The sequence below is a fragment of the Xiphophorus maculatus genome, chromosome 19 (assembly GCF_002775205.1).
Source record: "Xiphophorus maculatus strain JP 163 A chromosome 19, X_maculatus-5.0-male, whole genome shotgun sequence".
Taxonomy (NCBI): domain Eukaryota; kingdom Metazoa; phylum Chordata; class Actinopteri; order Cyprinodontiformes; family Poeciliidae; genus Xiphophorus; species Xiphophorus maculatus.
The window spans coordinates 26,426,171-26,452,279 of record NC_036461.1 but is presented as its reverse complement, the minus strand read 5'-3'; the positions used below and the strand labels follow the sequence as shown (position 1 = coordinate 26,452,279).

At 40.8% G+C, this 26,109-nt stretch overlaps 1 protein-coding gene across 1 annotated transcript in view; it reads right to left on the bottom strand.

Annotated features, from left to right (window-relative positions):
- Positions 1–26,109, bottom strand: part of stard9 (StAR related lipid transfer domain containing 9) — a 44,313-nt gene that overhangs the window by 5,233 nt on the left and 12,971 nt on the right. The window contains exons 4-27 of the mRNA XM_023352536.1: positions 20,563–20,679; positions 20,274–20,306; positions 20,100–20,161; positions 19,609–19,718; positions 18,504–18,646; positions 18,310–18,377; positions 18,066–18,163; positions 17,393–17,602; positions 17,111–17,208; positions 16,533–16,610; positions 16,346–16,423; positions 16,061–16,240; positions 14,080–14,131; positions 13,770–13,895; positions 13,428–13,510; positions 13,248–13,309; positions 12,647–12,816; positions 11,737–12,217; positions 5,731–11,655; positions 5,088–5,249; positions 4,540–4,723; positions 4,074–4,220; positions 3,834–3,933; positions 3,439–3,605 (exon numbers count right to left, since the gene is read on the bottom strand). Of these exons, the coding sequence (XP_023208304.1) occupies positions 3,439–3,605; positions 3,834–3,933; positions 4,074–4,220; positions 4,540–4,723; positions 5,088–5,249; positions 5,731–11,655; positions 11,737–12,217; positions 12,647–12,816; positions 13,248–13,309; positions 13,428–13,510; positions 13,770–13,895; positions 14,080–14,131; positions 16,061–16,240; positions 16,346–16,423; positions 16,533–16,610; positions 17,111–17,208; positions 17,393–17,602; positions 18,066–18,163; positions 18,310–18,377; positions 18,504–18,646; positions 19,609–19,718; positions 20,100–20,161; positions 20,274–20,306; positions 20,563–20,679 (8,934 nt within the window). The remainder of the gene's footprint in view (positions 1–3,438; positions 3,606–3,833; positions 3,934–4,073; positions 4,221–4,539; positions 4,724–5,087; positions 5,250–5,730; positions 11,656–11,736; positions 12,218–12,646; positions 12,817–13,247; positions 13,310–13,427; positions 13,511–13,769; positions 13,896–14,079; positions 14,132–16,060; positions 16,241–16,345; positions 16,424–16,532; positions 16,611–17,110; positions 17,209–17,392; positions 17,603–18,065; positions 18,164–18,309; positions 18,378–18,503; positions 18,647–19,608; positions 19,719–20,099; positions 20,162–20,273; positions 20,307–20,562; positions 20,680–26,109) is intronic.

The following is a 26,109-nucleotide window of genomic DNA, read 5'->3' as shown; positions in this document are numbered from 1 at the left end:
TGACACATTCTGTGCAATAATATAAAAATATAACTTAAATATTTGTTATTTTCTGTTCTCATGCAGACTGAAGTTGATTTAACCCACAGAATCGAACATTTCGATTCAGTACTGAAAAGACATTTTCACTGATTTCCCAAGGTCCCCATACAGTTGTCCTTATAAATTTCCAGATCTTTCCATGATCAAATTTTTGGATTTTATTTTTCATGTTTTTATTTTTTGAAGACTTTGGTAATTTCAGCTGAAAGCGTTAATTTTGAACCTGCTTGAATAGTAGTCTGATCTGTAGGTTTTACAAATAAGACAACAACACAGATATGAAATGAGTTTAAAATTTTCAAAATGTGGCACTTGGTTATTTCACTACTTTTAAAGTATCTGGACTAATTTAAATCAACTCTATTTTAAAATTTCTAATTCTGAATGGAAAATTATTGATTAAATGCAGAACCTTTAGATATTTTTGGAACTTTGCTAGTTGTATTTTGTTTCTAAAAAATTCAAAATAATTACATTTTTAATGATTTGTTTGGCAGATTGACCATTGGTACTATTGGTAGCATTGTTGCCCTACAGCAGGGATGGCCAACCCGCGGCTCAAGAGCCGCATGCGGCTCCTTGACCGGTTCCATGCGGCTCTTACGTTCATATAGTCGCATTCTGCCAGACGTGCAATAATGACGAAAAGTAGTCAAATGAACTGTCAATTATTGGCAACAGCAGCACGCCATTACTGTTGGCCGTAACCACGCAAAAACAACACAAACAAAAAACAGTCTTTGTTTCTCTTGCAGCCTTACTCTTTCCAGTCGTTCGCCATCTGCTCTCACACAAACCTCCGCTCACCCCTCACTCTCACTCCCCCGCCCCCTCGCTCTCTCATCCATCCTGATGCATTCGCGGACAATGGGAAATCATACACTCTAATTTTAATCTCTAAACAGCGTAACATCCAGTAACATTTAGCACATACTGTAGGGTCGCTATAATATCCAAGTTTCGCTTCGCTTGAGTGCAATACGGTATTTTCGTCAAATGCGCATGTGCGCAGTTTTTCAGTAAGAGTAAAATCATTTGAGTAAACCTTTCGCGCTCAAAATGGCAGGGAAAAAATGCACAGAAAAACGAAAATATGAAGATGAACACAGGACGTTTTTGACAGAGTGGGAGAATTTATATTTTTTTGTTGAACGTAGTGGAAAGCCATTCTGCCTTATATGTCAAGTGTCCTTGTCGCATTTTAAGGCTTCAAACCTTCAGCGCCACTACAGCTCACTCCATGCTAACATCGACCAGGAATTTCCAAAAGGGACTGAACTTCGCAAACACAAGTTGGTTACCTTGAAAAGTCAGACAGAAAAGCAGGCAAAGTTTTTCCAAAAATTTACAAAGCACTCAGAGACTGTAACGCTTGCATCATATCAACTGGCTTGGAACATTGCACGGGCCAAAAAGCCATACAATGAGGGTGAGTTCATTAAAAAATGCCTCTGTGACGTTGTTGAAATCTTGTCTCCTGAAAACGATAAACTAAAACGAATGGTATCAGACGTCCAACTGTCCCGCCACACTGTTGAGCACAGAATATCAGACATTAACATGGCTATTCAGTCACAGTTGCACTCTGATCTTCAAGCTTGTGAGTATTTTAGTGTTGCATTGGATGAGAGTTGTGACATACAAGACAAGGCTCAGTTGGCAATATTTGTACGGTCTGTGTCAAACGATTGTTTGATCAAAGAGGAACTCCTTGATATCATGCCATTAAAAGACAGAACCCGTGGCATAGATGTGAAAGATTCAATGATGGATGCATTTGTGAAAGCAAATCTGCCCATAGCGAAACTAACTGCAATAGCCACAGATGGGGCGCCAGCCATGATCGGATCTGTGAATGGGCTTGTGGGGCTGTGCAAAGCTGACCAAACATTTCCAGAGTTTTGGAATTTCCACTGCATCATACACAGGGAGCAACTTGTGTCTAAATCATTGAATTTAGACAGTGTCATGAAGCCTGTGATGGAAATCGTCAACTACATCCGCACACATGCGCTTCACCACCGACAATTCAAGAATCTCATCGCTGAGCTGGAACAAGGGCTTCCAGGTGACCTGCCGCTACACTGCACTGTAAGGTGGCTGTCAAAAGGCCGGGTATTCTCTCGCTTCTTCCAGCTTTTGGATGCTGTGAAAGTGTTCATGGAAGAGAAGAACAAGGTCTATCCTGAGCTCTCAGACCTCAAGTGGGTTATGGATCTGGCCTTTTTGGTTGACATGCTGTGTCACTTGGACAAACTGAACCTGACCTTGCAGGGTAAATTAAAAATGCTGCCTGACCTGGTGCAAAGTGTGTTTGCATTTGTCAACAAACTGAATTTGTTCAAGGCGCACATTCAAAAGGGAAATTTAACACATTTTCCCACTCTACTAAAAGCCAGCGGGCAGGTCACCAGCGCCACCCTGAACAAGCAAAGAGCCAGATATGCAACACTGGTTGAAAACCTGCACGAAAGCTTTGTGGCCCGGTTCCGTGATCTACAACTGAAAAGGCCACAGATTATATTCCTTGTCGACCCATTTAATGCTGAGACAGACTGTTTGAAAGCCCCGCTAGTCATAGATGAGTGTGCGGCTGAGTTGGAGATAATTGATCTTCGTGAGGAGGACCAACTGAAACCTGCTTTAAAGGAAGGGACCATTGAGTTCTGGAAACATGTGCCAATGGAAAAATATCCCAATGTCAAACGAGCTGCACTTAAAATACTGTCAATGTTTGGGTCAACATATGTCTGCGAGTCTGTGTTTTCTACCCTGAGACATGTGAAATCGAAGCATCGGTCTGTTCTGACCGACATCCATGTCAAAGAATTGCTTCGAGTGACAACAACGGAGTACAAGCCAGATCTGAACAGGATTGTTCAAGACAAGGAATGCCAGAAGTCCCATTAAATAACACATGTAATGCACATAATAAAAGGAAACATGTATTGTAAATTGTTCTATTATTGTTTGTTTATTTGGTTAAACAGAGTTTGTTTGCATGAGAAAGTGCACAGTGTTCATTGTTGAAAATGTCTGGCCTGTGGTCTTTGTAGTGTTAAAATAGTGTGTGAAATTTACAATAAATCTGGCTGAGCAAAAGTATGAGTATGAGGAAGGGATGGGTTGATGTTCATGTGTGCCCATGCATATGATGTGGCTCTTTGCGGTAACTTGGTAAAAAATGTGGCTATTGGTCTTTGTCTGGTTGGCCACCCCTGCCCTACAGCAAGAAGGTTCTGGGGGGTGAATCCCAGCGTGGGGTCTTTCTTTCGAGAGATATCTCAAAGCTATACTGTTCAGTATTATAGAAAACTTGTCAAATACATAATTACAAAGCAAACATATAATAGAAGCCCTGGGGAAAAATAAAAAATAAATTTCTGTCAACTTTACCTCAGCCAGAGCCTGACAGACGAGGGTTGAAGTGAAGTCTTGATGTGCTGTAGATATGGAGGTGACTGAGCCAAAGGAAGCAGTGCGCTGACGTGCAACAACAGGGGGCGATGGAGAGGAAGTCATCAATGGCTCAAAGCTGCTAATGGGAAGCTCAAGCCGAACATCTGATAAAACACATTAATAATGAAGAAAGGAAATGCAGCAGGTATGGGAATAAAGACACGTCACCAGTTTCAGACTTGACTATAAATGCATTCTACTGTAAATATTGCTGTATAAAGTAAGTCTTTCTACCAAAAGGTATCTCTTTAGAGGTAAACAGTAAGCATTAAAATTTTTGTAAAACTACAAAAAGTCTACTTGAGGATTAGAAATGAGTCTTGTGCAGTTACCCAGAGCTGACAGCCATGATTGTTTTGTTTTCACACTCTGAAAACCGCAGACGGGAGGCCGTGTCCTTAGCTTCAACCCCTCACCCTGGACCCCAACAATCTAGCAACAGACAGCATCAATAATGCAATAAGTCCCAGAGTTACATCTTACAGTGGAAAAATACTCCAACCACTCAGACTGAGAATTTTAAGAGTAAAGCAGCGTTTTTAATCCCAAATAATCTGTAAAAGTGTGCAAACCTGTTGATTTAATGCTGCTCTGTTGCATAGCTGTGGCTGAGTAGTGTTCCCACTGTTGTATCCAGATGTTGGTCCAGAGGAAAGACTGAGACTGGATCCTGTGCACAAAGTGCTGTTGCTGATTATCGTCCGATGCTTCAGGTCGTCCTGAGGAAATCATGTCAACAGAAGTCAGATTTACTGTGTTCATGTAGCAAAACACTAATATAAAATCATCTTTTCAAACTTTTACAAACTGCTTCAATCTCGGTGTCTTAAAAATCTAAATTTAATCGCTAGTAGCTACAAACATTTAATTTCATTTGAAAGTAAAATTAACAGCGTCCAACATTTACTAGGTACGTGTTATTATCTACAGTGGAGTATCTTGCAGATTGTGAAGGGGATCTTTAGCTACTCAACAATGTCATTTTGCACTCAGAGGAAGTTAATTATGATTCTGCCAATTATAGACGGGACAACTGACCTTTATTCCCTGAGACAGAGTCTGCTGCTGTATCCTTTGTTTCTCCAGCTCAGTCCGCTCTCTCAGCCGTTCTCGAGCCTTAGCGATCTCCGTCTTGGCTTCTTCCCGGGCTCGGCTGTAGTCTCGCAGCAGCTGCTCAATGTCTGGTGGGCACTGTCCCGCTTCTCTTGTAGGTTCCGGTAAACTGTGGTACAGATGATTTGGTATTAAAAAAAAAAAAAGTAGAACTTCCACACTGGTGAAATTAGCAAAAACATATGTGCTCACATCAACAAACATGTACAGCGGAGTAGATGTTTTGTTTTAAAGAAAGAACCATGAACTACTCAAGCTGGTTACATCAGATCTTGATAACTTCATCAAAGCTTTTGTCTCATTAAACAACTTTCTTCTGGTAATACTTCATCTTTATCCTGCTAATAATTTGTCATCGCTCTCGTAATAAAAAAAAATTAAAAATTAGTCTGGCCCTAATGCTCCACTGTACAGATAAATATTATTCCATTAGGCTATATGTTTCTAATATCCAGTGACATTCAGTGTCTCACCTAGTGACTTCTTGTCGTCGATGGTATTCTTTGCGGTGGTTGCGTGTGGGATCAGCTTCCTGTGGCGGGGGATGTTTGCTGGGGCTCAGACTGCGAGCTCTTCTGTAAGTCTGGAGGCGCTCTTCCCTCTCCCGCCTTAAAGCCTCGATGCTCTGGCGGTGCCTGAGAGGATCAAGAAATTAAATAGCTGTAACACCTTTGAGGGTAAAGAATATGTCTGAGCTGAATTTGCAGCACTGAATTTACATTGTGACCTAAATGTGTGGGTGAATTTATTAAAATGACATTCATGGTCTAGTCAAGTTCCTACTAAGACATTTTTTCCTGGTAAACTAGGAATTTGAAAGCAGGTAAAATCAGATATTCTGTACATCTTTTGCACAGCATCTACATTTTATTGCCAGAAGAGCTAAGAAGCGGTAGTCTACGCTGATTTGCAAATGTATAGCACATTACTGCGTTTCACCGAGAAATCTAATTAAGAGTTCATGTGACAGACCAACACAAAGTAGAGCATAAATGTCAAATCTAAAGGGGAATACATGTGGCTTTCAAATCGGTTTAAAAACGAAACAATTAAAATCTTAATAAAATATGCATTAAAATACGTTCTTGAAGAATGAATACTTTTCTTGGTCCTCACCTGTCATACAGCTCCTGTTTGGATGCAGCGGAGGTCAGCGGCTGCAGTTCCTCTTTGGACCTTTGGGACAGCATCTTTAACAACGCATCCGTCTCTCCCAGGCCGTAGTGAAGCTTAGCCTCCGTCAGCTCCACAGTCAAAGGCGTCAGGCTCGTACTGAGGTTGACGCTCGCCATCACTCGCTCTCTCTCCCGTCGCAGATTCAGTATCTCTCGGGATATTCTGTCATTTTGTGCCACAACATCCAGGTTTGAACCCGTGCTGTCCATATCGTCCCATTCAGCACGGTTTCTGTCGTCTTTGTTTGAGCATCGTGGCTGTTGATTCTGGCCAACTCCTGACCAGTTGGTGAACTTGTTGTGTACGGGCAGGTCGTCTGGGACTATCTGATGGTCATCCCAAGGAGAAACACTTGTTGCAACTTCGGTGTTCACAAGAACTTCTGTACCGCACTCACTGTGTGCCAGTGATACCGTGTCATCCTCTTTCAGTTGATTTCTACAGTCACTGAAGGGTGATAAATGGCCAATATCAATGCAAACATCTCCGGAAGCACTTGTGAAATTGGATTCTTGCCCTTGCCACTCATGCGCAACTGCTTGTCTCACGGTAGGAAAAAAGTGGTTGTGCCTCTCTGAGAGGGTCCTGTGGTTGTCTTCTTCTTCGCAGGTCACTTTTCTCTTCACAATGTCTGCGTCTATATCCGATGGTGACCTAAAACTTGAAGAACTCGTACAGACGTCTTGAGGATTTGAACAACTCATTTCACTCACTCTCTCAAGAGATATAGTTTCTGATTTAGTGGAAAAAGCATCTAAACACTGTTTAGCATTTTCAGCAGAAGGAACTGCAGGTGTGCCCTCCTTAGAGGAATGGCTTGTTTGCTGATTCCTATATTTTGGTTGACAGTGTACTGATTGTTTTCCGCTCTGCCTTGAACCTAATCTAGTTCCCACAGTAACAATGGGAGATGAGGCACGGTCTGTAAATGTTGCTTGTTTTTTGATAAAGCCAGTTGGATTGCTTGTTAACGACACGCTGTGGTTTTCTTGAAAGCACTTTCTTGATGATCTGGAGGTGACTGCAACATTTCTGCGGCTTGATTCCTCAAGAGTGCTTTGCTTCGAGGCCTGAGAGGAAGCAGATTTTGCACGCCTGTGATAACTTGCTGCTGTCTTTGTGAACGCCAATATCTGAGGGTCATTATCTGACTGAGGTGCAACAGAGACATTGAAGTTTTGCATTGTCTCAGCATCTTTTTTAACCACTCTGTGCGTACTCTTGTCTTCAGGACCAATCACTTTCACAATCACCTTAACTTCATAAGATTTAGCCTTCTCTCTGAGTGTTTCATTACCAGCAGGCTTGCCGCTCATTGCATTCACCAGCTCCTCCGTCTGGATTCCGACGTCTAAGGCTGTTTGAACTGAGCGGTCTTTCTTGCTACATCCATGCGAATCACTGCATAACAAGCTACGATGTGATGAGTTGCTACTCCTAGGACTGGATTTGCTCACCTCACCCGTCCTCATCCCCTGGACATCTCCCAGCAGGTCTGAAGTACTGTCGATAAGCTTGGAGAGATGAGCAGACATGGTTTCCATACTTGCCCACGTTGAGGATTTTTTAATATCCACTTTGCTCCTCTGGGACAAAGGAACATCAGTGTTGCTTCTTTTGTGGCGATCTTTCCTCTTTAGACTGCTGTTACTGATTGTGCCAAGCCTAGATTCGGTTTGAGAACCGTGTTCACGCATCTTTCTCCTTTGCAGCTGCATTTTGCTCGTCTTTGACTCTTGCTCGGATGAGTAAACGAGCATGATTTCATTGACCTGACTTGAATTGACACCAGAACCGGCAACGTCATTACCGGAAGCGTTTACTGCCTGACTGCATGTCTCTGCCTGTGCTTTCTTGTGCTGTGTAGCAACTCTCTCTCTATAATCCTCAATGCTACTGAGGGTACTGGAGAGCCCCTTGTTGGTGGCGTACGTACTCAGGTGAGAGTTAAAAGGAGAATTCAGCCCATTCAAGCCGTTGTCAGCACTGGAGCATCTTACCAGGCGTTTCTCAGAGCTGTTCAAGAGAGGAGATTTAATAGATAGGTCAGCGGCACTTCCAAACACAGGGGTCTTGTAGCAGTGTTGGTTTGAGTCGCTGTGTTGCCACTGGTGGACAAAGGGGTTGATGTCACTGGATGCAAAATGGATGGGTGAGCCCTGACAATGTGGTGTGTGCTGTGCTTCACTTTGCTTTTCGTTCAGGTGGCTTTTTTCTGCATCCACCCTTTGGGATGCAGTATGGAGCGGTAAAGAGTGCCTTGGTGGAATGTAATCCATCTTAAATTCTTTATTTTCACCATAATTCCCTTTAAGGATTTCTGTCTTACATTTACTTGTAGAAAGAGAAACAAGACTTTCTTCATTGCTAGGTCTTCCTAGCAGCCAGCAATAATGCCTCCTATTCCCTTGCTTCTCCTCGTCATCTTCATCCGATGACTTGAGAGAAGAATCAGAGAAAGAAGCAGGACGAGTTTTGACATCAGACTTTCTGAACCGCTTTGTTTTTTTCTTCCTAAGAGCAAGATTATCTGGTGTGACAGTTGTGTTTATGGTTATGGTTGCCTCTTTGGACATTACGGAAGAACCTGCTTGTGATGTTTTTAGATCTTTACCAGAGGGAATCTTTTTAGCGTTCAACTCCTGCACGCATATTTCATCCTTTGGATCGAAAGAAAAAGTCTCAACCCCTTTATCATTGTTTGCCACACAAAACTCTTTGTTGTTTATTTGATGATTTTTGTTGAAGTTGCTCTGTGAATTTGGACATTTGGCATTTGAATTGATACCACCAACAGAAGTCTGAGCTATGTTCTGTGTACATATCTGTTGACAATTTAGCTGATCCTGTGTTGTGAGAGGCTTGCTTCCAGCTTTGTGGTAGAGTTCAACATTTTCTCCATGGGTAGGAGAAAGTTTGATTTGACTGCAGAGGTCATTGACTGCTTTTACCTGATGAGTTAAGAATTCTGCTGCAGACTGATCAACATTGGTTCTAAATACCTTAATCTTGTGTGGTGAGCTTTGTTCAGGTGAATGACTGCTTGTTTTTACACCATCGGTTATGAAGTTTTTACTGACATCGTCTGAAACAGATGAGAGATACTTCAAATTTGCGTGGGTCAAGGCGGAAGCTGTGTCATGGATACATTTGTGAAGCTGCTGTCTTAAGTGTTGAGTTTGGAGTTGAGGAATGAGATCAGAATTAAAATGATCAGAATCTTTATTTGAGTAAATGTTACTGGTGATCATATCAGGGGCATAGGTTACTTTGGGTGAAGCTTCGTCTGTTACTTTTTGAGGTAGAGCATTTTCCCCCTTTGGGTTTCCTAGGCCTTCATGACTCTGTTTCATATGTGATCCCAAATGCTCAGCTGTGATTAATGCATGCACATCGGCACATATTTTTCCTTCTTTCACATCTTCACTCCTCTCATCTTTCTGCTGGTCATGCATCCATCTACATTCATTACAATCAGAGCTAAAATGACATGCAGACGATGGCAAAATACACAGACTGTGACTTTTGTTCATCCCTCCCGACGAATCTACATGCTCTTTTATCACTTCAGAGATTCTCAGATCAATAGCGCTGCATATGGCTTCCGACCTGCATACGTGCTTTGCTTTTTCTTGATGTTTCCTGTCAGTATCAGTGTCGTACTTAACCCTTTCTGTTACTTCAAAATCTTTATTTGCTATTACATCTCCCCTTCTCACACACTCATTATCTCCAACAGCGGCTTCATACTGAGAACTCTTGTCCTCGAAGATTTGGCTGCTTGGTTCAAGTTTGATGTTCTGAAGATCAGAAACTGGCCTTGAATCTGAAGCAACCGAATGTTGTTTATCACAGCCATCAACAGAAGAAGAGTGAAATCCTTGGCTGTTCGACTCCCCTTTGGAGTCACTGCTGCTGTTATCGTCATCAGACCAAACACCTTCCAAGCCGTCACCTGGTGCCGAGGAGAAAGTGTCCAACTCCCCGCTGTCGCTCCTTTTTGGAATTTTCAGGCAGCCTATAAAAGCACTCCGGTGCTCTTTGTTCCTTTTCCTGGAACTTTTACAGGCCAATTTAACAACTTCCTGCTGGGGAGCAACGGACAGCTCTTTGCTTTTGGTTTCCTCCCATTTAACTGATCTATCCTCTGGGTTCCTAAAATAATTTAGCTGTAAATCTCGGACATTTTCAACACCTACATCTGTTGCTTCTTTGTCAATTGAGGGTTGAAACGGATTTAAAGGATCGGGTCTGTCGTCGGATGGAAAACTTGAGCCACACAGTGCAGACACAGCATCTGTAGGTTCGTGAAATGTGTCTGATGTTGCTTGGAGAATGTCTTTTTGTGACATGCAAATAGTTTGATGTACAGATTCTAGAGAAGTTTTAAAGGTCGTTGTATTGATTTCTCCAAACCGATCCGTTGGGAACTCTTCACAGTTTCCTAATGTCAAGACATTTTTTAAAGCTCCAAAAGCACCAGAGTCTCTCAACCCTACAGGGCGCTGATTGAACTCTGAACTATTTAAAGCCTCAGATTTAAAACATCTAGATTCACTGTGTGAGTCTGACAGATTCCCGCTAACTGGACTAGGGCTGCTGCTGTTACTGTCTGCATTCAAGAGCAAAACTTTTCTTGGTAAAGGCAGAGAAACCCCATCAGTCCTCTGGCTTTCAGTCGTATCTGCAGAGGACCAAACATCAGCAAGAGCCAGCAAGTTTTCTGGCGGTTTGACACTGCAGCTGCCGGTCTGCAGGTTCCTGAAATCCTCAATCAATTTGTGCACACTGGCGGCTTCTAATGAGCTCTGATTTGGGGATTTCCTTGTAGCATCACGACTCAAATGCGCCTCTGCTGCGGTTACGGAATCTGTTACTCGCGAGTAAGTTTCAATTGCTGCTTGTTTGCGCTTTTTAACCACTGAGAATTTCCAGCCATTCTCCACGGTTAAAGAATCTTTAGACATTTCGCTGTCGTTGCTTTCTGCTTCACTCGGAGCCGAATCTTCACGTGTCAAATGCTCAGCCAGAGCGGCTGCGTAAGCAGAGGACAGAGAGTCGAGAGAGAAAAGGCTCTCGCAGTCTGATGTTGCTTCATCCCCTTCCCCTTGCTCTTCAAACCATCCAAACAGTTTTGGATGGCCTTCTACACATCCGTTGCTCTTATTCGTCAGTGCCTCGGTGCTATGCCAGCGTCTCTGTTTGTGGCTATCAAACAGATTCCTCTGATCAAGCTCCTCGCATGACACAGTTGCTTTGATGGTACCATTCTGATTAGCTGAAGAACCTTTCAGGCTCTTGTCTACTCTTCGTCTCCAAGGGAATTTACCTGCAATCCTCCCCAGAGGCTTAAGAACTCTCCGTCCCTTTACACCTGATGGTGATTTTCTGAAAACTTTTGATAGAGCCGTTTTTATCCTGGGCCCTACAAAATGAGACAATGATCTGCTGATGGTTTTACTTCCACTGTTGTCTCCTTTTCCATCAGTAGACACTTTATCTGTTTTGGATATTTGTAGATTTTCTTTACAGACGGGAAGCGACGCAGCTCTGAGAGGTGATTTTGATACAGCTGTAGGCTTTTTGCCCAATTTGTTCTTAAATAACATGTCTCGGTTTGGCAGCAGAGGTTTTCTTCCCAGCTGACCCAAACATGGTTGAAGCTGTGGTTCCTCGGTTTGTCTGGTGTTTCCGAAAGGGTTTATTTTATTCTGATTGTGTCCAGAGGAGATGGAGCCTGAGCAACTTTGGGTTCTTCCTCGAGGGATATATTCCTCAGAAACCCATTTTCTGCCGCTAATGGGATCGGACGTAGTTGCTGAATTTAAAGATTGTTCCACAGACTTGTTTCTCTTGAGGAAGTGCCTAATAATGGGTGGAAAAGAAAAGAAAGATTTAAGATTAAGCTCATTTAAATCAAGGGGGACAAAAAGTCAATACACTTACTTAAAGATAGGTGTATGCTGTGGGTAGAGCCGAGACAGCAGATCTACTGAAAACGAGTGTCTTCGTGATACAAAGGATTGTTTTTCTAGCTTCGAAGGTGAGCCCATCTCTAGAGACTGTTGGACGTTTGGTCCAGGAGGAAGTTTACTTTCCAGATGCTGTAACTCTCTCTTAGCGTCCAGCAGATGCTGTTTGTTGGCGATTTTCTGCAGCTGGCAGTGCAGCTTTTTCCGACGGATACGAACCTCAGTGCAGCGGAGGGCGTGATGCTTCATCAGCTCATCCTGCACGGTTTTCTTCCTGGCCCTCACTGCCTTGCAAGGATATTCAATGATAATATTCTTCTGACCAATGAACACCTGACTTGTAAGTTTCTCCAGAAGAGGAGCGGGGAAGGGGTCAGTTTGGACACCAGAGTCTTGCTTCACTTGCTCCTCTGCTGTTTTCAGAAGGAGTTTCTCATGCAAAATCCACTGATGCACTGTGGTGAAAAAAGAAAAAAACAACGTTGATAAGCACTACAAACCAGAAAGTACATTCTCAAAATGTACTTTTACTCTGATAAACAACCTTCATTGGGATGTATATTCTAATTTATCTACAATGTCTGTAGACATAATATAGTCAATAGAACTTTCAGCTGTGACTCCTTTGAAAATATTACCATCTCTCATTTTTCTTCTACTTTACAACTATCCAATAATTGTAATGTAAATATCACATTAAATCCCACTGAAATAAAGGCAGATTTGTGGTTTTAATGACCAAATGTTGGAAAAGTTCAAGGGTATGGATGCTTCTTCAAGGCGTTGTATAAAAAGGTGCAAACATTTTGATTGCAACATATTTCCAATTTGATTTTGACTTTTGAAACTGAAACTTATGGGAACACTTAAGAGAGAAAACCTACTGTCAGAGTACTGCTGCTGGAGCTGGGCCTGCTCTCTATCCAGCTCTCCTTCGGCCCTCCTCTGCTCTGCCTGAATCTCCTGACGCAAACTCTCCACATAGCGCTTCTGCTCCTCCATGCGCCGTCTGACTGCAAGCTCCTCAGTGGAATCCAGCTTCAGTTCTTTCACACTAGAAAACAGAAACAGGACTCGCGCAATGAGAACATGTGAAATAATAAGCACTGAAAAAATGTAAAAGCATTTCAACTTCATTAATGGATCACTCGATAAAAAGATTAAATTATGATTTGTTGGTTGTGCAGGGAGGTTTCAAGCAAAAGCAGTCGTCAGCAGTAACTAAGCAACGCCCGAGGCTGAACCGTAAACAGCAACTGGGGACAGTGTGATATGTTTGAAACCACACCAACAGCAGCCTGAAGCGTTGCTTGGATGTTGTTATAACTCTTAACTCCTAATAAATGTTTATAATCAGAGAGCTGCAAAGAGGTCTAACTGTACTCCACACACATACACCCCCCCACACTCATGTGAGTGATGAATAATGTAAGATGTAATTGCTTTTGTTCTGAGTTTCTCTTTCTGCTTGGGGATGGTACTTACTCATCGTCAGGAGTCAGGGAGCAAAAGTCAACATAGCTGCACGTTGAACCACCTTCGCTGACCTGAAAACAGCAAAATAAAAAGGCAGGTTTACTTTAAAACACATTTTAATCACCCAAAACGTAATATTTATGCAAATTATGGTGGATTAAATGTTAGTTTAGGTGAGCAGATACCTACCCGTCTTCGCTCTCGAAGGATGGCTGCCTCTGCCGGGTGGTTGAAGCGGAATTTATGCGCTCCTCCCAACGTAATCACGGTCCCTGGAGGTGCAGAGAGGTATTCTTTATAACATGCTGCGCTCAGCTCATTGCAAGCTCAGGACACAGATGTGTGCATTTGCTGCTGTTTTTGAGTGTTTGCGTGCTCCCTCCTCAACAGGTATAATTTTAAATAACACGACATCCTGAGATTAACCGCAGTCAGAGTTGAAGATATCTTACTTTGCTGATTTTCCGAATCTTCGCCCATTACGGACACAGACGTTATCATCAAATGGCTTTATTGACGACCACAACTGACCTTGAGCCAGTCTACAGGGCTCGGTGACCTCTCTGTCGTTGAGCAGGCAGACGCAACCCGGCAGCGGTCGCAGCGTTACCACACCCCCGTGGTTTTCAATCTCGCAGCGGGAACTGCCCTGAGCGACTACAAACAGGATTCAGAGATGGCTTCATACATGCTGATATAGAAAGCTGTGTCGATGCTCTACAGATGCAACGTTCAAGGACAACAAAAGTGACTAAAAGATTATTTAACTTCACATGACCCACTATTAGCAGTTATGAATTTACAACTTAAGAAAAAAAAATACATATATTTGTATTTTTACCTATATGTGGTTCTTCATGCTGCTTCTGAGGTCCAATGCGGGTGATTCCTTCCTATAATAAAGTAAACAAAAGTGCAAAAGGAGCAGTTGTAATGAAAACTACACAAATTAAGACAGAACTGAATAAAATAAAAGCATTTTTTTCTGAATGAAACCATTTTTCTCCAACACTGTGTGTTTTGTTAAATAGGAGTAGCAGTTCAGATTATATGAAAGTTAACACTGAATTATTTTTAAACATTTTCAGCCATCTTCCCATCAACTGTGATCAGCTTTCCTGTCCCCGCAGCATGATGCTCCCACCACTATGTCTTACAGTAGGCATTAATCATTAAAAAAAAATTTCAAGAGAAAATTTATCACGGCAAAGGTAAATCTTAACAAAATATGGCATGAAAACCCACAAAATTGGTATTTTAACTATTTTCTCTGCTGCTTGTTCCATGAGAAAAAAAAAATAAATATCAATACATTCAAAAATGTAATTAAAGTTATTGTATGCAGATACCCTTTTTTATATCACTAGGGTGCTGAAGAAGTCTAAAAATGGATATGTGTTTTTTAAGAATATTATTTTGTTTGTGGGGCTATGATTGTTCTGACATGAGGTCACAGCTATACAGTTGCTTAAAAAGACTGAAAAGAAGTTGCAAATAATATATTTGTAGCATTTTTATAATAGATACCACAAAATATTAAATTTTAAATTGATATCGCCCACCCTTATTATTTTATGACACGTTTTTCTGAAAGCATAGCATTTTACATGTAAGATTTACTTGCCTGATCTGAATCGGTTTGATAAGCTAACCTAACTTTGAAGTCAATTAAATTCCAGATAATCAATTTTATAACTAGGTAACTTCTAAAGTTGTGCTGGATTTTATTTTGAGATATTAGTGGTATTAGAAAGGTGTGTAAATACGAACAAATTTTCTGACTTTCATTTGTAAAACAAATCAAAAATCATGCATAATTTTCCTTCCATTTTACTCTTATGCACAACTTTGTCCCAATGAAATACATTCAAGATTCACTGTGCTGGAAGGGATTTTAAGTGCAGTTTGACTCAAAATGTGAATGTTTTGGCATAAAGTTGTACCAACACTTTCGAAAGAAAAGGAAAGACAGGAAAAGGAAAAACAAAGCCCTGAAGGAAAGGTGTAAGGTGTAGGGAGCGGGTGTTGCGATAACTCACTCCAACAGTGACATACAAAAATAACTGCATTCTATTCTAATCTTTAAACTAACCTGACAAGTAAAAAAAAACACAAAACATTGTTTACTCTTTTGTGATATCGAAAGAGTATCACAATTTTCTTATATCTTATCAGGACCACGTAAGTCCCGAGTGGTCTCATCGCATCACATGCGTGAAGCGGTGTAATTGTCAAGCCTGAGGATATGCCTGTCAATGTCAGAATCGGGACAGTTTAGGCTCCTCCGAGTTCCCGTCGTAGAGCTAACAGTATTTGATCCGATCACGCTTTGTGAACAGCAACAGAGAGACACTGACACACATTGAAGAGGGGGGGGGGGACTGACAGGACAGAGGGAAAGCAACACAACGCACCTTTAGTCAAGAGGGGTTTTTTTTAGCAGAGACAAAAATCAGTGTGAAGAGGAGAAGAGGAATCTAGATAGAAAGAAGGAAAAGGTTGGAGTCAGGGAAGCTGACAAACATGCTGAAAAAAGTAGAGCAAGTCTGAAGGAAGTGCTTGATTTAAGCATCCTGCCATTTCTTCTTAAGTGTATTTTTCTAACAATGTGTGATAGATATATACATCTCTAGGGTTTAAAAAAATGTGAGACAGAAAGATAAAAGATTATCAGAAACACTTTCATACCACAGTATAAACTACTGCCAAAACTAATCTAAAAACAATTCTGATTTCACAAAATAAAAAACTGACTGTTCTCGAATGATTTACTCAAGAATGCTACAGATTTAATCTTTTTTTTTTTTTAAGGATCCTCATACCTTGAGGTGATAAAACACAATCCCTGTACTGAGGACATCTCTATCCAGAGAAACCAGGTGTGGCTGAAGGGAGTTGATGAGGAAACCGGCCCGGTCTCCGTTGATGTCCACACTGTATCTCTCCAGCAGCTCCTTCTTGTCTCTCCAGCTCTCCGACCAGTCCTTTGTCAGCTGCTCCACCTGCATGGAGGAATAAATGAACTGTTAGAGCGACTCAAGGAACAGCATAAAAATGCGATTTGAGAAAGAAGTGGATGTTTGGGATCTTGTTTCTTTCTCCGGTACCTTTAGCTCATTTTGTAGCACCATTTCCGAAAGGTTTCCGTCTCTCTCGTCACTCAGAGACGGGCTGGGATTACGTTGCTGTCCATTTACAGAGCAAAAAATAATCAGTCAACAATGAAAAAAATGATGCAAGCATCATGATGCACTGCAGTGTCTGAAATGCTTGAACAGTAAAACGTTACCATACCAACTCAAAGCTGAGCAGCATGCTCTTCAACCTGTCGATCTCTTCTCTCAGCTCCCGGATGAGCCGCACATTTGCGTCCTGCACAAGGAATTAAAGCATAACCAAAACCTGATCAGAGATTCCAATCTAACATTAAATGCATTCAACACCATCAGTACAATTTTGGCTTAATTTTTGCTCTAGATATGCTGGTCTTTTTTCTTTTTTTTTATAGCTTTTTTTGAGTCTGTGTGCTCCAACTAACGATCGATAGATTACTAAAACAGTTCATGATTACTTCCATAATCAATCACTCACAATTAATTGTTTGAGACCTAAAATATTTCTAAATTGAATGAAACATTTATGAAAATAAAAACTAATGCAATGTAAAATAGGATATTGCTTGAGCAAAAATGGTTTAAAAAAAAAAAAAAAGGGAATATGAAAAATTTTGAGAATAAAATAATTCAAAGTTATTCTTAAACTCAATAAAACCTTAGAAATTAAACAGAAATAAAAGATGTGGATAAAAATCCAAGAAAAATGCCTAATTATATTATTTCTATTTACTTTTAAGAACCTGAAGAGCCACTCACCTCATTAACACGAGGCTTGTTGACAATGTTCCTGGCGTGCGCAGCATAGCGCAGGGTGCTCAGGGTCTCGTTGTAGCTGTTAGCAGAGGGCGACACCGCTGCAACACAACGACACACAAAAAAATCACCAGCATAAAAACGTCTGATATGAATTAAGAACAATATTTCTATCAATGCAAGAAAAAGAGCAGTGTTTCCGATTAACAGTTTACATATGCCAATTGCTTCAACACATGCATGTCACAACAATCGTTTGGCTCCAATCTGAAAAGCAATACCTACTTGCGATCATAATTGTCTTCGAGTTGCCACCCAGACTGTCTTTTAGTAGCCAAGTCAGGACTGAGTCTCTGTAGGGAATGAAGCAGAGCCTTCTTCCACCTCCAGCTCCTCCAGACAGCGAGCTGCTGTGACTGCCCAACGTGCTGCTGTCACCCTCAGAGGCCACGCTGTTGATGCTCTGACAGCTGCTCGACATCTGGGAGTTCTGGGCTGCGGCAGTCGAGGTAAAGAGGTGGAAGGGCGTGAAAAGAGTGTAAAAAAACCCAACAACAACACAGGAACGGTGTAAAACATGAGGTCTGTTTGATCCAAATAAAAACACATACTGTAGTGCCTTCCAAAGGTACTCACAAACAAAAACTTCAATGGATCTATTAGGATTTTTTTGTTTGTACTAACATGAGGTAGAAGGAAATGGTAAATGATTTAACATCCTCTGATACGGATTCACAAAAACAATTACAACAAATGGGGAAGGAAAGAGTACAAAGTGACTCAGCTTTTTATGTTTAATACATGTTAAAAACAATATGCAATGATATCTTTTGCGTGTTTTATGCTGATCTATTACATAAAATCCCAATAAAATACGTTGAAGTTTGAGGTTAAAATGTTACAAAAAAGTAAAATGCGCTATATATTCTGATCTGTAAGAACGTCTGACTTCATTTACCCAGAGCAGAAATGACAATGCCCAAAGTGACCAGTGACTTGTTGATGTTGGAGCCCTCTGTCAGTCTGTCCCGGCAGTACTGCGGGTCTGCTCTCTCACTGTGAGACACAATATAAGCATTAATAGAGATTAATGCCATCCTTCATTGACGAAAAATCTGAGGGCAGCAGTTAATATCCACCAGGGGGCACTTTTAGGAACGATTTCAAAAGAGGGGGAAAAAAAAACATCAAAACACTTTCACCTTCCAGCCAAGTCCACCAGGTTAATTTTGCTGACCGTTTCAGAAGGCAGGTTATTTTCTAGTATTGCCTGTGGAAGGAGAGACGGTCAAATCTATCTGTAAGCACTAAGTTGGCAAAGCTGTACAATGATCACTGCATATATGTTGCATTTATTAACTAAGAAAACTTTATAAAAGTTGTGAAATGTAACCACCTGTGTGTACTGAATAGTAAATATGGCATGGGATCTGCTGCTGGTGTCGTGGTTGTGGGTTGCTGCCGTCATGCGGTTAGCGATGCCTTCCTCCAGAAGGTCTATGGCCTGTTTGCAGTCGGTGACCATGTGCTGTGAAAGATCTGATTTTAACGACAGAAAAAACATTGAAGATTTACTACTTAGTAAAGTTTTCCACAGTGGAAAGTAATCCAATTGAACGTTTTACTGAGAAACTCCCTGTGAATGGCTCCACCAACAACAAGGTAATTCTTACTTAATTTGTTTTTTTTACATGGGTTTAAATTTCTCTACTCATAAAAATGCTTGTCTGTTAGGATTCAGATTAATAATCTATGTTACAGAATCGAAACTTCAAAATCAACATAAAAACAAAAAGACTGGCGGTAAAATTTAGACCATCAATTTGAGATTTAGGCAAATAATCTCAAATTTAGATAAAAATTTGCTAAGTTGAAGTGTGTGTCTTCATGAGTGATGAAGGGGTTTGCTTGGAAGCAGAAGGAAATGACATCACTTCCTGTGGACAACTGGGATTTCTCCTGATGCAAACAATGAGTGGATGCGGGGATTTAAACACAAGCAGTTGCACGGTTTGGAAAATAAACAGATGTAGAACCAGAGGAAGTACAAACTATGTAGAACTGATGTAACATTTTATGACTCTGAATTTGTCTTTAATATATCACATAAACCAAATTCTTCCTTATGATTACAGTTGTATAGCTCAAATTGACAGGCAAAAGCCTTTCTCAAAAATACTCATCCATTTTTCTCTCAAAATCACTTTAGTTATATCAAGAAATTTAGCAGCTGAAATACAGGCCTCTACATAAATTATAAACGACTATGTGGTACCTTGAGTTTTTACCATAGGGGTATGCACCGAGTAGGAATATTTGAGTCCAAGAATAAATAAAACATCCCTCGGTTTTGGCGCAGTGAGGGGTGAAGGAGTTAAGAATGCCTACATAAATCCATCTCTGGCTAAAATAGCAAAGACTCTTAAAACCAAGCTTAGCCTTAGGAAGCACACAGTGTACCCTTGCTGTGAAACATTTAATATATTAAAGAGAAAAAAAACCTTCAACATATGGCCCCTTCTCAGGATGTTCCCTGACTCTAAGGGACGTCCGCTTCTTCTGCTCTCCTCTCAGTAGATCTCTTACACGCTCATTGTAGATCTCCAAAAAGCTTCAGAATAGAAGGTAAACATCAGATTCAAAACATCGTCAGAGATGGATAATTTGATGATGTGCATTTGATCTATGCTACAGCGGAGTTACTTCAGCTGCATGTCTGCCGTTGAGTATTGATTTTTCTAACATCGCACACTGACATGATGTTTTTCCAAGTCCATTGCTAAGGAATTGCATGATAGCCCCATCTGATTTAATCCAAAAACAAGATGTGACCCATTTCATACTTAATCAAGTGTTCTCTGATGTATTTACAAGACATCATGTGTGGGTCTTTTAATCATGACTTCCGGTCTGCATGTAAGATTCCTCTCCCGTTTCTTGAGTTTTTGTCAGCAAGTTTCATTTCAAAGAACAAAGTATCCCACAGACACACCTGATTTCCACTCTGCTTGAGTTTTGCCCGTCAGAGAAAGAGTCTTCAGGACAAAACAGACCCTGTAAAGGAGATAAGAGCTGAAAATGACCCAACACCAATAACCACCGCAAATCCAAAAGGAAAATCAACCACTTTCTTTATATTGCTACCTGCAAAAACGATATCTCCTACCTGACAAATGCGAGGTGTCAATCCAATGGACTCCTGTAAGACAAAGAGAAGGAACTTTAGCGCTTTTGCAAACTGATTGATGGATGAGTGGAATGATGAATGAACACAGTCGGATGGATGGATGGATGGATGGATGGATGGATGGATGGATGGATGGATGGATGGATGGATGGACAAACAAATTAGTCATTTTCTCCATAGAAGAAAATGTTTTATGAAGTTTGTCTTCTCCTAATATTAAAGCACAATTATTCTGATCACAATGCAAAGTTTATAGCATAGTCCTCACCGGTGTGCCCATCATGGTGTACGTCTTTCCTGATCCCGTTTGGCCGTAAGCAAACAAGCACACATTGTAGCCCTCAGATGCTCCGGCCAGCACCGACACACCCAGATCCTGGAAGACCTGAGGAGATTTGGAAGCACTACTTTAATCACAAACACATAAACAACTAGAGCACTGTGCAGACAGGGGGTTAGATGATTCAGCAGAGTGTTGAATGGTAACAAAAACAGTGTAGGAAAAAATACGATTGCTGGAAGCATACATGAAAGTTTCTTTTAGTAAAAAAAAAAACACTTAAGATCTTGTGGAGTGTTGAAGAGTTTACAGTGTTACAGCGAATGCCCTTGGTTTGAAACGCACTGTGTTTTTACAAGAGTGTAGCTCCTTCACCAAGGTTTTCTGATCACAATGAAGGTGGCATCAGGCCAGTCATGGGGAGGTACTGTTGCTTCCTGATGAAGTGTTTGTGCAAGGAGCAAGGAGGTCAGCTAATGCCCTGAGTAAACAACTTTGCAGAATGTGTATTTGAAGAAAATGTGACGGCCAAAAAGCTGAAAAATGCTTGGGTCAGGAAAATAAACAAGCTCACAAAGCATAGTTCTGAGACTGGGGATCCCAGAAAAAGGCCCTGTAAAAACAATCAGCTGAGGCCTTTTGTTTTCCTTTCTTCTTCTCTGAGCTTCAGAGGCAAAACCGAACCATCGCCACTTTAGACTGACACATATATCAACCATATTTCTTGAAAACCATGGTTCAATCTGCAAAAAGCGATCACCCAGAGGTCCATCCTAACAAAACTTCTCACGTACGAATCAAAAAACACAATCGAAAATCACTTCCCACGCCCAGCAGATGAATGCTGCGGACCATCTGCGTCTCCCTCTCTTGTCGTTGCTTGTGCAAATGTGAAGATACATGTGAAGTATTTGGCAGTTACAATTAAAAACAAACAAAACAATTTTTGAAAAATGACAAACATAACCATTTCCCGAAGGAATGTGTTCTCAATTGGAAACACAAACCAAAGGCAATACATGCCTAAGGGAGTGGCAACCTGATCTACACACAGAGCGTTCTACCTCTAAACCGTAACACACCCTGGGATCAGTGAGGGCCCTTTCCTGGCCCCAGGCTAAAGACTGGAACCTGGACAAGGAGAAATGGGCGCACATGTGGGGGAAAGTAGGAAAGCTCTCAAAGCTCCAACAAGCTCATAAATTTAAACACGGGTATATTTGCAATAAGAAGTCCTTTTTAATGTGACCATCATCCAATCTCAGGAGATGCGAGAAGCTTAAGTAGGATCTGACTGAGAGATGTTGTCAAAGCACCAATAAAGTCTAAATGTCCTTCTTGAAAACATTAGTTTAATTATTTTAAATTAGTTTTAAACTACTCATTAGCCCGTTATTAAATGAAATGAGTAAAAAGTAACATTCAGGCTTTTCGTGGCTGTTACCGATTTGGTTGCTAGCTCTGATTTTGATTGATTCCAGTTTTTCCTCCAAGGGACTAGAACACAAAAACAAGAAAAATGTGCTTTGGGTTGTTTGATACAGGTAGTGGTTTTAAAGCCAACAGAAAATGAAGGAGCTACATCATTACAAAGCATTTAGTTGATTGTTCCCAAACTAAAATAAAGAAAAAGCATCAAAGCACCTGCCGTTTGTTGATGCATTTTATCTATCTTTTATCCTTGATCTTGATTCATTGCCTGAAACCTGTTGACAATTTAGAGTCTGGCTTTTTTATGGAAACAAATGATCTTTTGCAGAACAAATACGAGCAAAACGTAACTCAGTATCAATCTTCTGTTTTCTACATTTTTAAATCTCTATGTGTATATGCCCATTTTTTACGTGGTAATTGTCTGTCATAGTACCAGGAATGCGATCAGGAACTGAAAGAGCTAAATTTTATCCACTAATAAATTACTACCAATAGTAAAACGACATAACAATGTTATTCATTTCTTGCGAAACCTAAAATCATATCTGATTTGGAGTAAGCAGATCTGCTGATTATTTTTTTAGATGACTGTGATTTGTCATAACCCAAGCACAAATGGGTGGAGGATTTTCATCCATCTCTAAGATTTATTTTACTCGTAAAAAGAGCAGCACACTTGCAGGGCTTCTGGTGGCCACTTTGAGAATAGATTATTAAGCCACATTTGTGTCCTTTTGGTTACTGCCGATGGAAAATAATCCACGGACCGTAGGAGATATTCATCTTTAACGCCAGCTGAACCCGAAGGTTAATCTTCGACAACATGAAATAAATAAGCTTATCGTCCACGCTTCGAAACAAAATAACAGATGTGTGATTACTGTAACAGACAAAAATATTCAGCTAAACTGCTAACCAGTTAGTTTTAAGAACACTGCTCACTATATACCAAATCAAACCGCTTTGAAGTAGCTAAATGCAACTTATTAACGTAATCATTCCTGAAGCAGTATGAATGAGGTGGGCAGGTGAAAATGGTGGAATTTATTAGTTTTGATACATTTACTAAACAGGGGAATTTTATGTGTATGACATGCTGATCAGTGATCAGTCCCAACTGAAGGAAAGGTTGTGGGTGATTGATCAATGCATCTTTATTACAACCAGTTTCCCAAAGCACAACAGGAACTTCAATGATTCTATACGCATGGGTAAAAATTTTGATTTTATAATGTTAAAACAACATACTTTATGGAAAACATCTAAATCTAGTCACATAAAAGTGTGATAAAAGCGTGACGTCAAAGCATATCAAATAACTGTGACTCAATAATGGACAAAGTGACAATAAACGTCGATGCTTTTTACCTCCCACCTCTTGACTCTTGAATAAAGGTTTTAAGCACTTTCCTGTGTTGTCTTCATTCTGCATTTCAAAACAGATTCAGACTCTCTCCTCACTCAAACACAGAATAAATACAGCACTAGTTAAAGTTGACCCTTTACACTCACTCTATAGGCGCCACAACAGTACCGAGGGTCCCCTTTGGCTCTTCACAAAGAGACGGATGTTTCCTTTAACTGTTCGCTCCTTTAGATCTGAAACAATTCTAACACAATTCCAATAGTTTTTCACCATAATTAGCATTTCTGTTTTTACTCTAAGTGAGAAAACCACTTAATGACCCCAGAAAAAAAAACTTTAACATAATCTCTGAATCCTGAAGGGAAATAATTCGGAGTCCACGAGTGTGTCTAGACAAGTAACGTCAGGCAACATTAAAAACAATACTATTGTTTATCATCGCTGTCACAACAAATTACAATCAAACTGTAATTTGTGCTCGAGCACTTTGTCCAACTTGGATACAATGGCCTTCTGTCACAACCTACTTTCAAAGTTTGAAATACCCCTGCAACACTGGGGGATATTTTTGGACTAACAAAGCAGGTGAGGTAAGAAGCAAGTTGCATTCTGGGTACTGAAATGTGCTCCAGACTCAAAACGAAGCCGGGGAAAGAGCCTGGAGATAAAGTTATTGGGCCGGAGCCACGGAAAGAGAGCTGGCCAGTCGGAGTTCCGAAAACAACACAAGGGACAGACTAAACACATTCATGCTCAGCAAGGCTGTTCTCATCGTTGGACCACTGCACACCACTGCCTTTCTTTGCATGTGTGTATGCTCACCCTGTTAAGAGCTTAAGCGGAAAAAACCTGGAAGACAAAAACAAAAGCCTCAAACTTTTGCTTCCTTTTCTGAGTAAAAAATCATAGTCTTGCAATGAATGAAAGGAACAGGAGACCACAGATTTCCTTATCATGTAGGAAATGCAAATATGAGTGGTTAGAACAGAATGTAGGGATGAAACATGACTCTATGGTAAAAGCCCAAAAGAGAAAGCTTTCAGGTAACCCAACTACTAGGACAGCATTAGTCAAAGAAACAGCAAGAAGTTGACAACTCCCAACAAGACGGACAAGAGACACTGTGCAGAAGCGAGAATTTGCTGATAAGACAGACATATAATCATTATCTCGAAATTCCACAAATCTGCCCTTTATGGAATTGGAGACCAATCTTGAAGAAAAAGAAGCACAGGGTTTTCTGGGTAAATGCAAAACAAACACTAGTTTGTTTTGGCTAGCGCTGTAGTCTAGCGCTGGAAATGCCTTGTGGTCTTTAGCCAAAGACAAAAAAGAAATCCAAAAACCGCTAAAATTTGATGGTACTCCATTTTTGTTCGTAGTATGTGAAGAAGGAAGTCTTCTTCAGAGGTTTTCTTGTCATGTCCTTCAGTGGTTCTTGGTGCAGCGTCACCACAGGCAAGAAGGGGGAAACAGGTGTTTCAAATGGTTTGGATCATTTGACACAGTGGAGTGTGAAAGCGAACCGCACCAGCTGAGATGTAACAAATGTTGCAATTCTAGTCCCCAATCAAACCGAGTCTACCAGACTATCAGTTGTGAAAGCACCTTTCATGTGGCTCCACTGGTCGGTCTGACAAGTTCAGTCCATTTACCACGAAGGGCATACAGCAAATGTAACAGATGATCAGAGGAGACCAAAAAGACCAGTGTCCTCATGAACCTACTGACAAAGACTCAGTTTCACAACACAGCAGTAAATAAATAAATAAATAAAATCACTGCCAGCCTAAAGTTGTAAAGAGAATGCTAGCTTGATAATAATCAAAATAAGGAATTAGATTCCAAGAGTTTGCAAATGTCCAACTGAGCTAGATCAGTGTTTTCTGAGAAAAGCAACGGTTCTAAAAGCAAGACTGGCATTTATCCCAGAGATCCAGGCTATAACGAGCACAGTGTTCAGCTTTAGTTTCAAACCATGGGAACAACAAAACTGAGCTCAGCTGCTGACCAATCAGCATGAAGAAAGAGTGCTTAAGAGCAATTAAGTGTTTGATAAACGTTGGAAAGGAGTGGAAATCTCAGCATACATACACAAGAAGATGGCTATTAGAGGTAAAGTAATAGTGTAATGCTTTTCTAAAGAGGCAGCTCCTGTAATCACTGGCTATACTAAATGCCAACTGCTGATCTCTTTTTATGAGGCCTGTTTTACGCTAAACTCTAGATGGAAAAGTATTTAGCTGGTGTGTGTGTTTAAGATGTTGTCGGGGGGCGATGGCGAAAGGCCAGTGAGTCGTAACGTTCTATCATAATTAAAACCTGAAATGTTCAGAGTTTAAGTCAGGGTTGGAGCAGAAGTTACAAAACCCTGGCTCCATAACTACCAAGACTAATCTTCTCTTGATAAATTTTAGTAGGAGAGCACAATTGCAAAAACAAGAAACTGGATGTAAAATCCGGCGTAACACGCTGTATAAGTCAAGTTAAATACTATTAAAAATGTTGCTGTCTGAGTCCAAGAGTGGACAGCTGCAGCAGAGGCGAGGGTCTCTCGGTTCTTGTCCCACGCTATCCAACTGGGTTACACAAACACAACAGCTGGGCCCGGAGCAAAACTAAATGCCTTTGTTTAGACACAGGAAAAAAAAATGTCACAGGAGATCCGTGTCCTTCCTGTGAGGAATATGAGTTCTAGAATTAGAGAGGAGTGGGGGGGGAAAAAAAATCCAGGC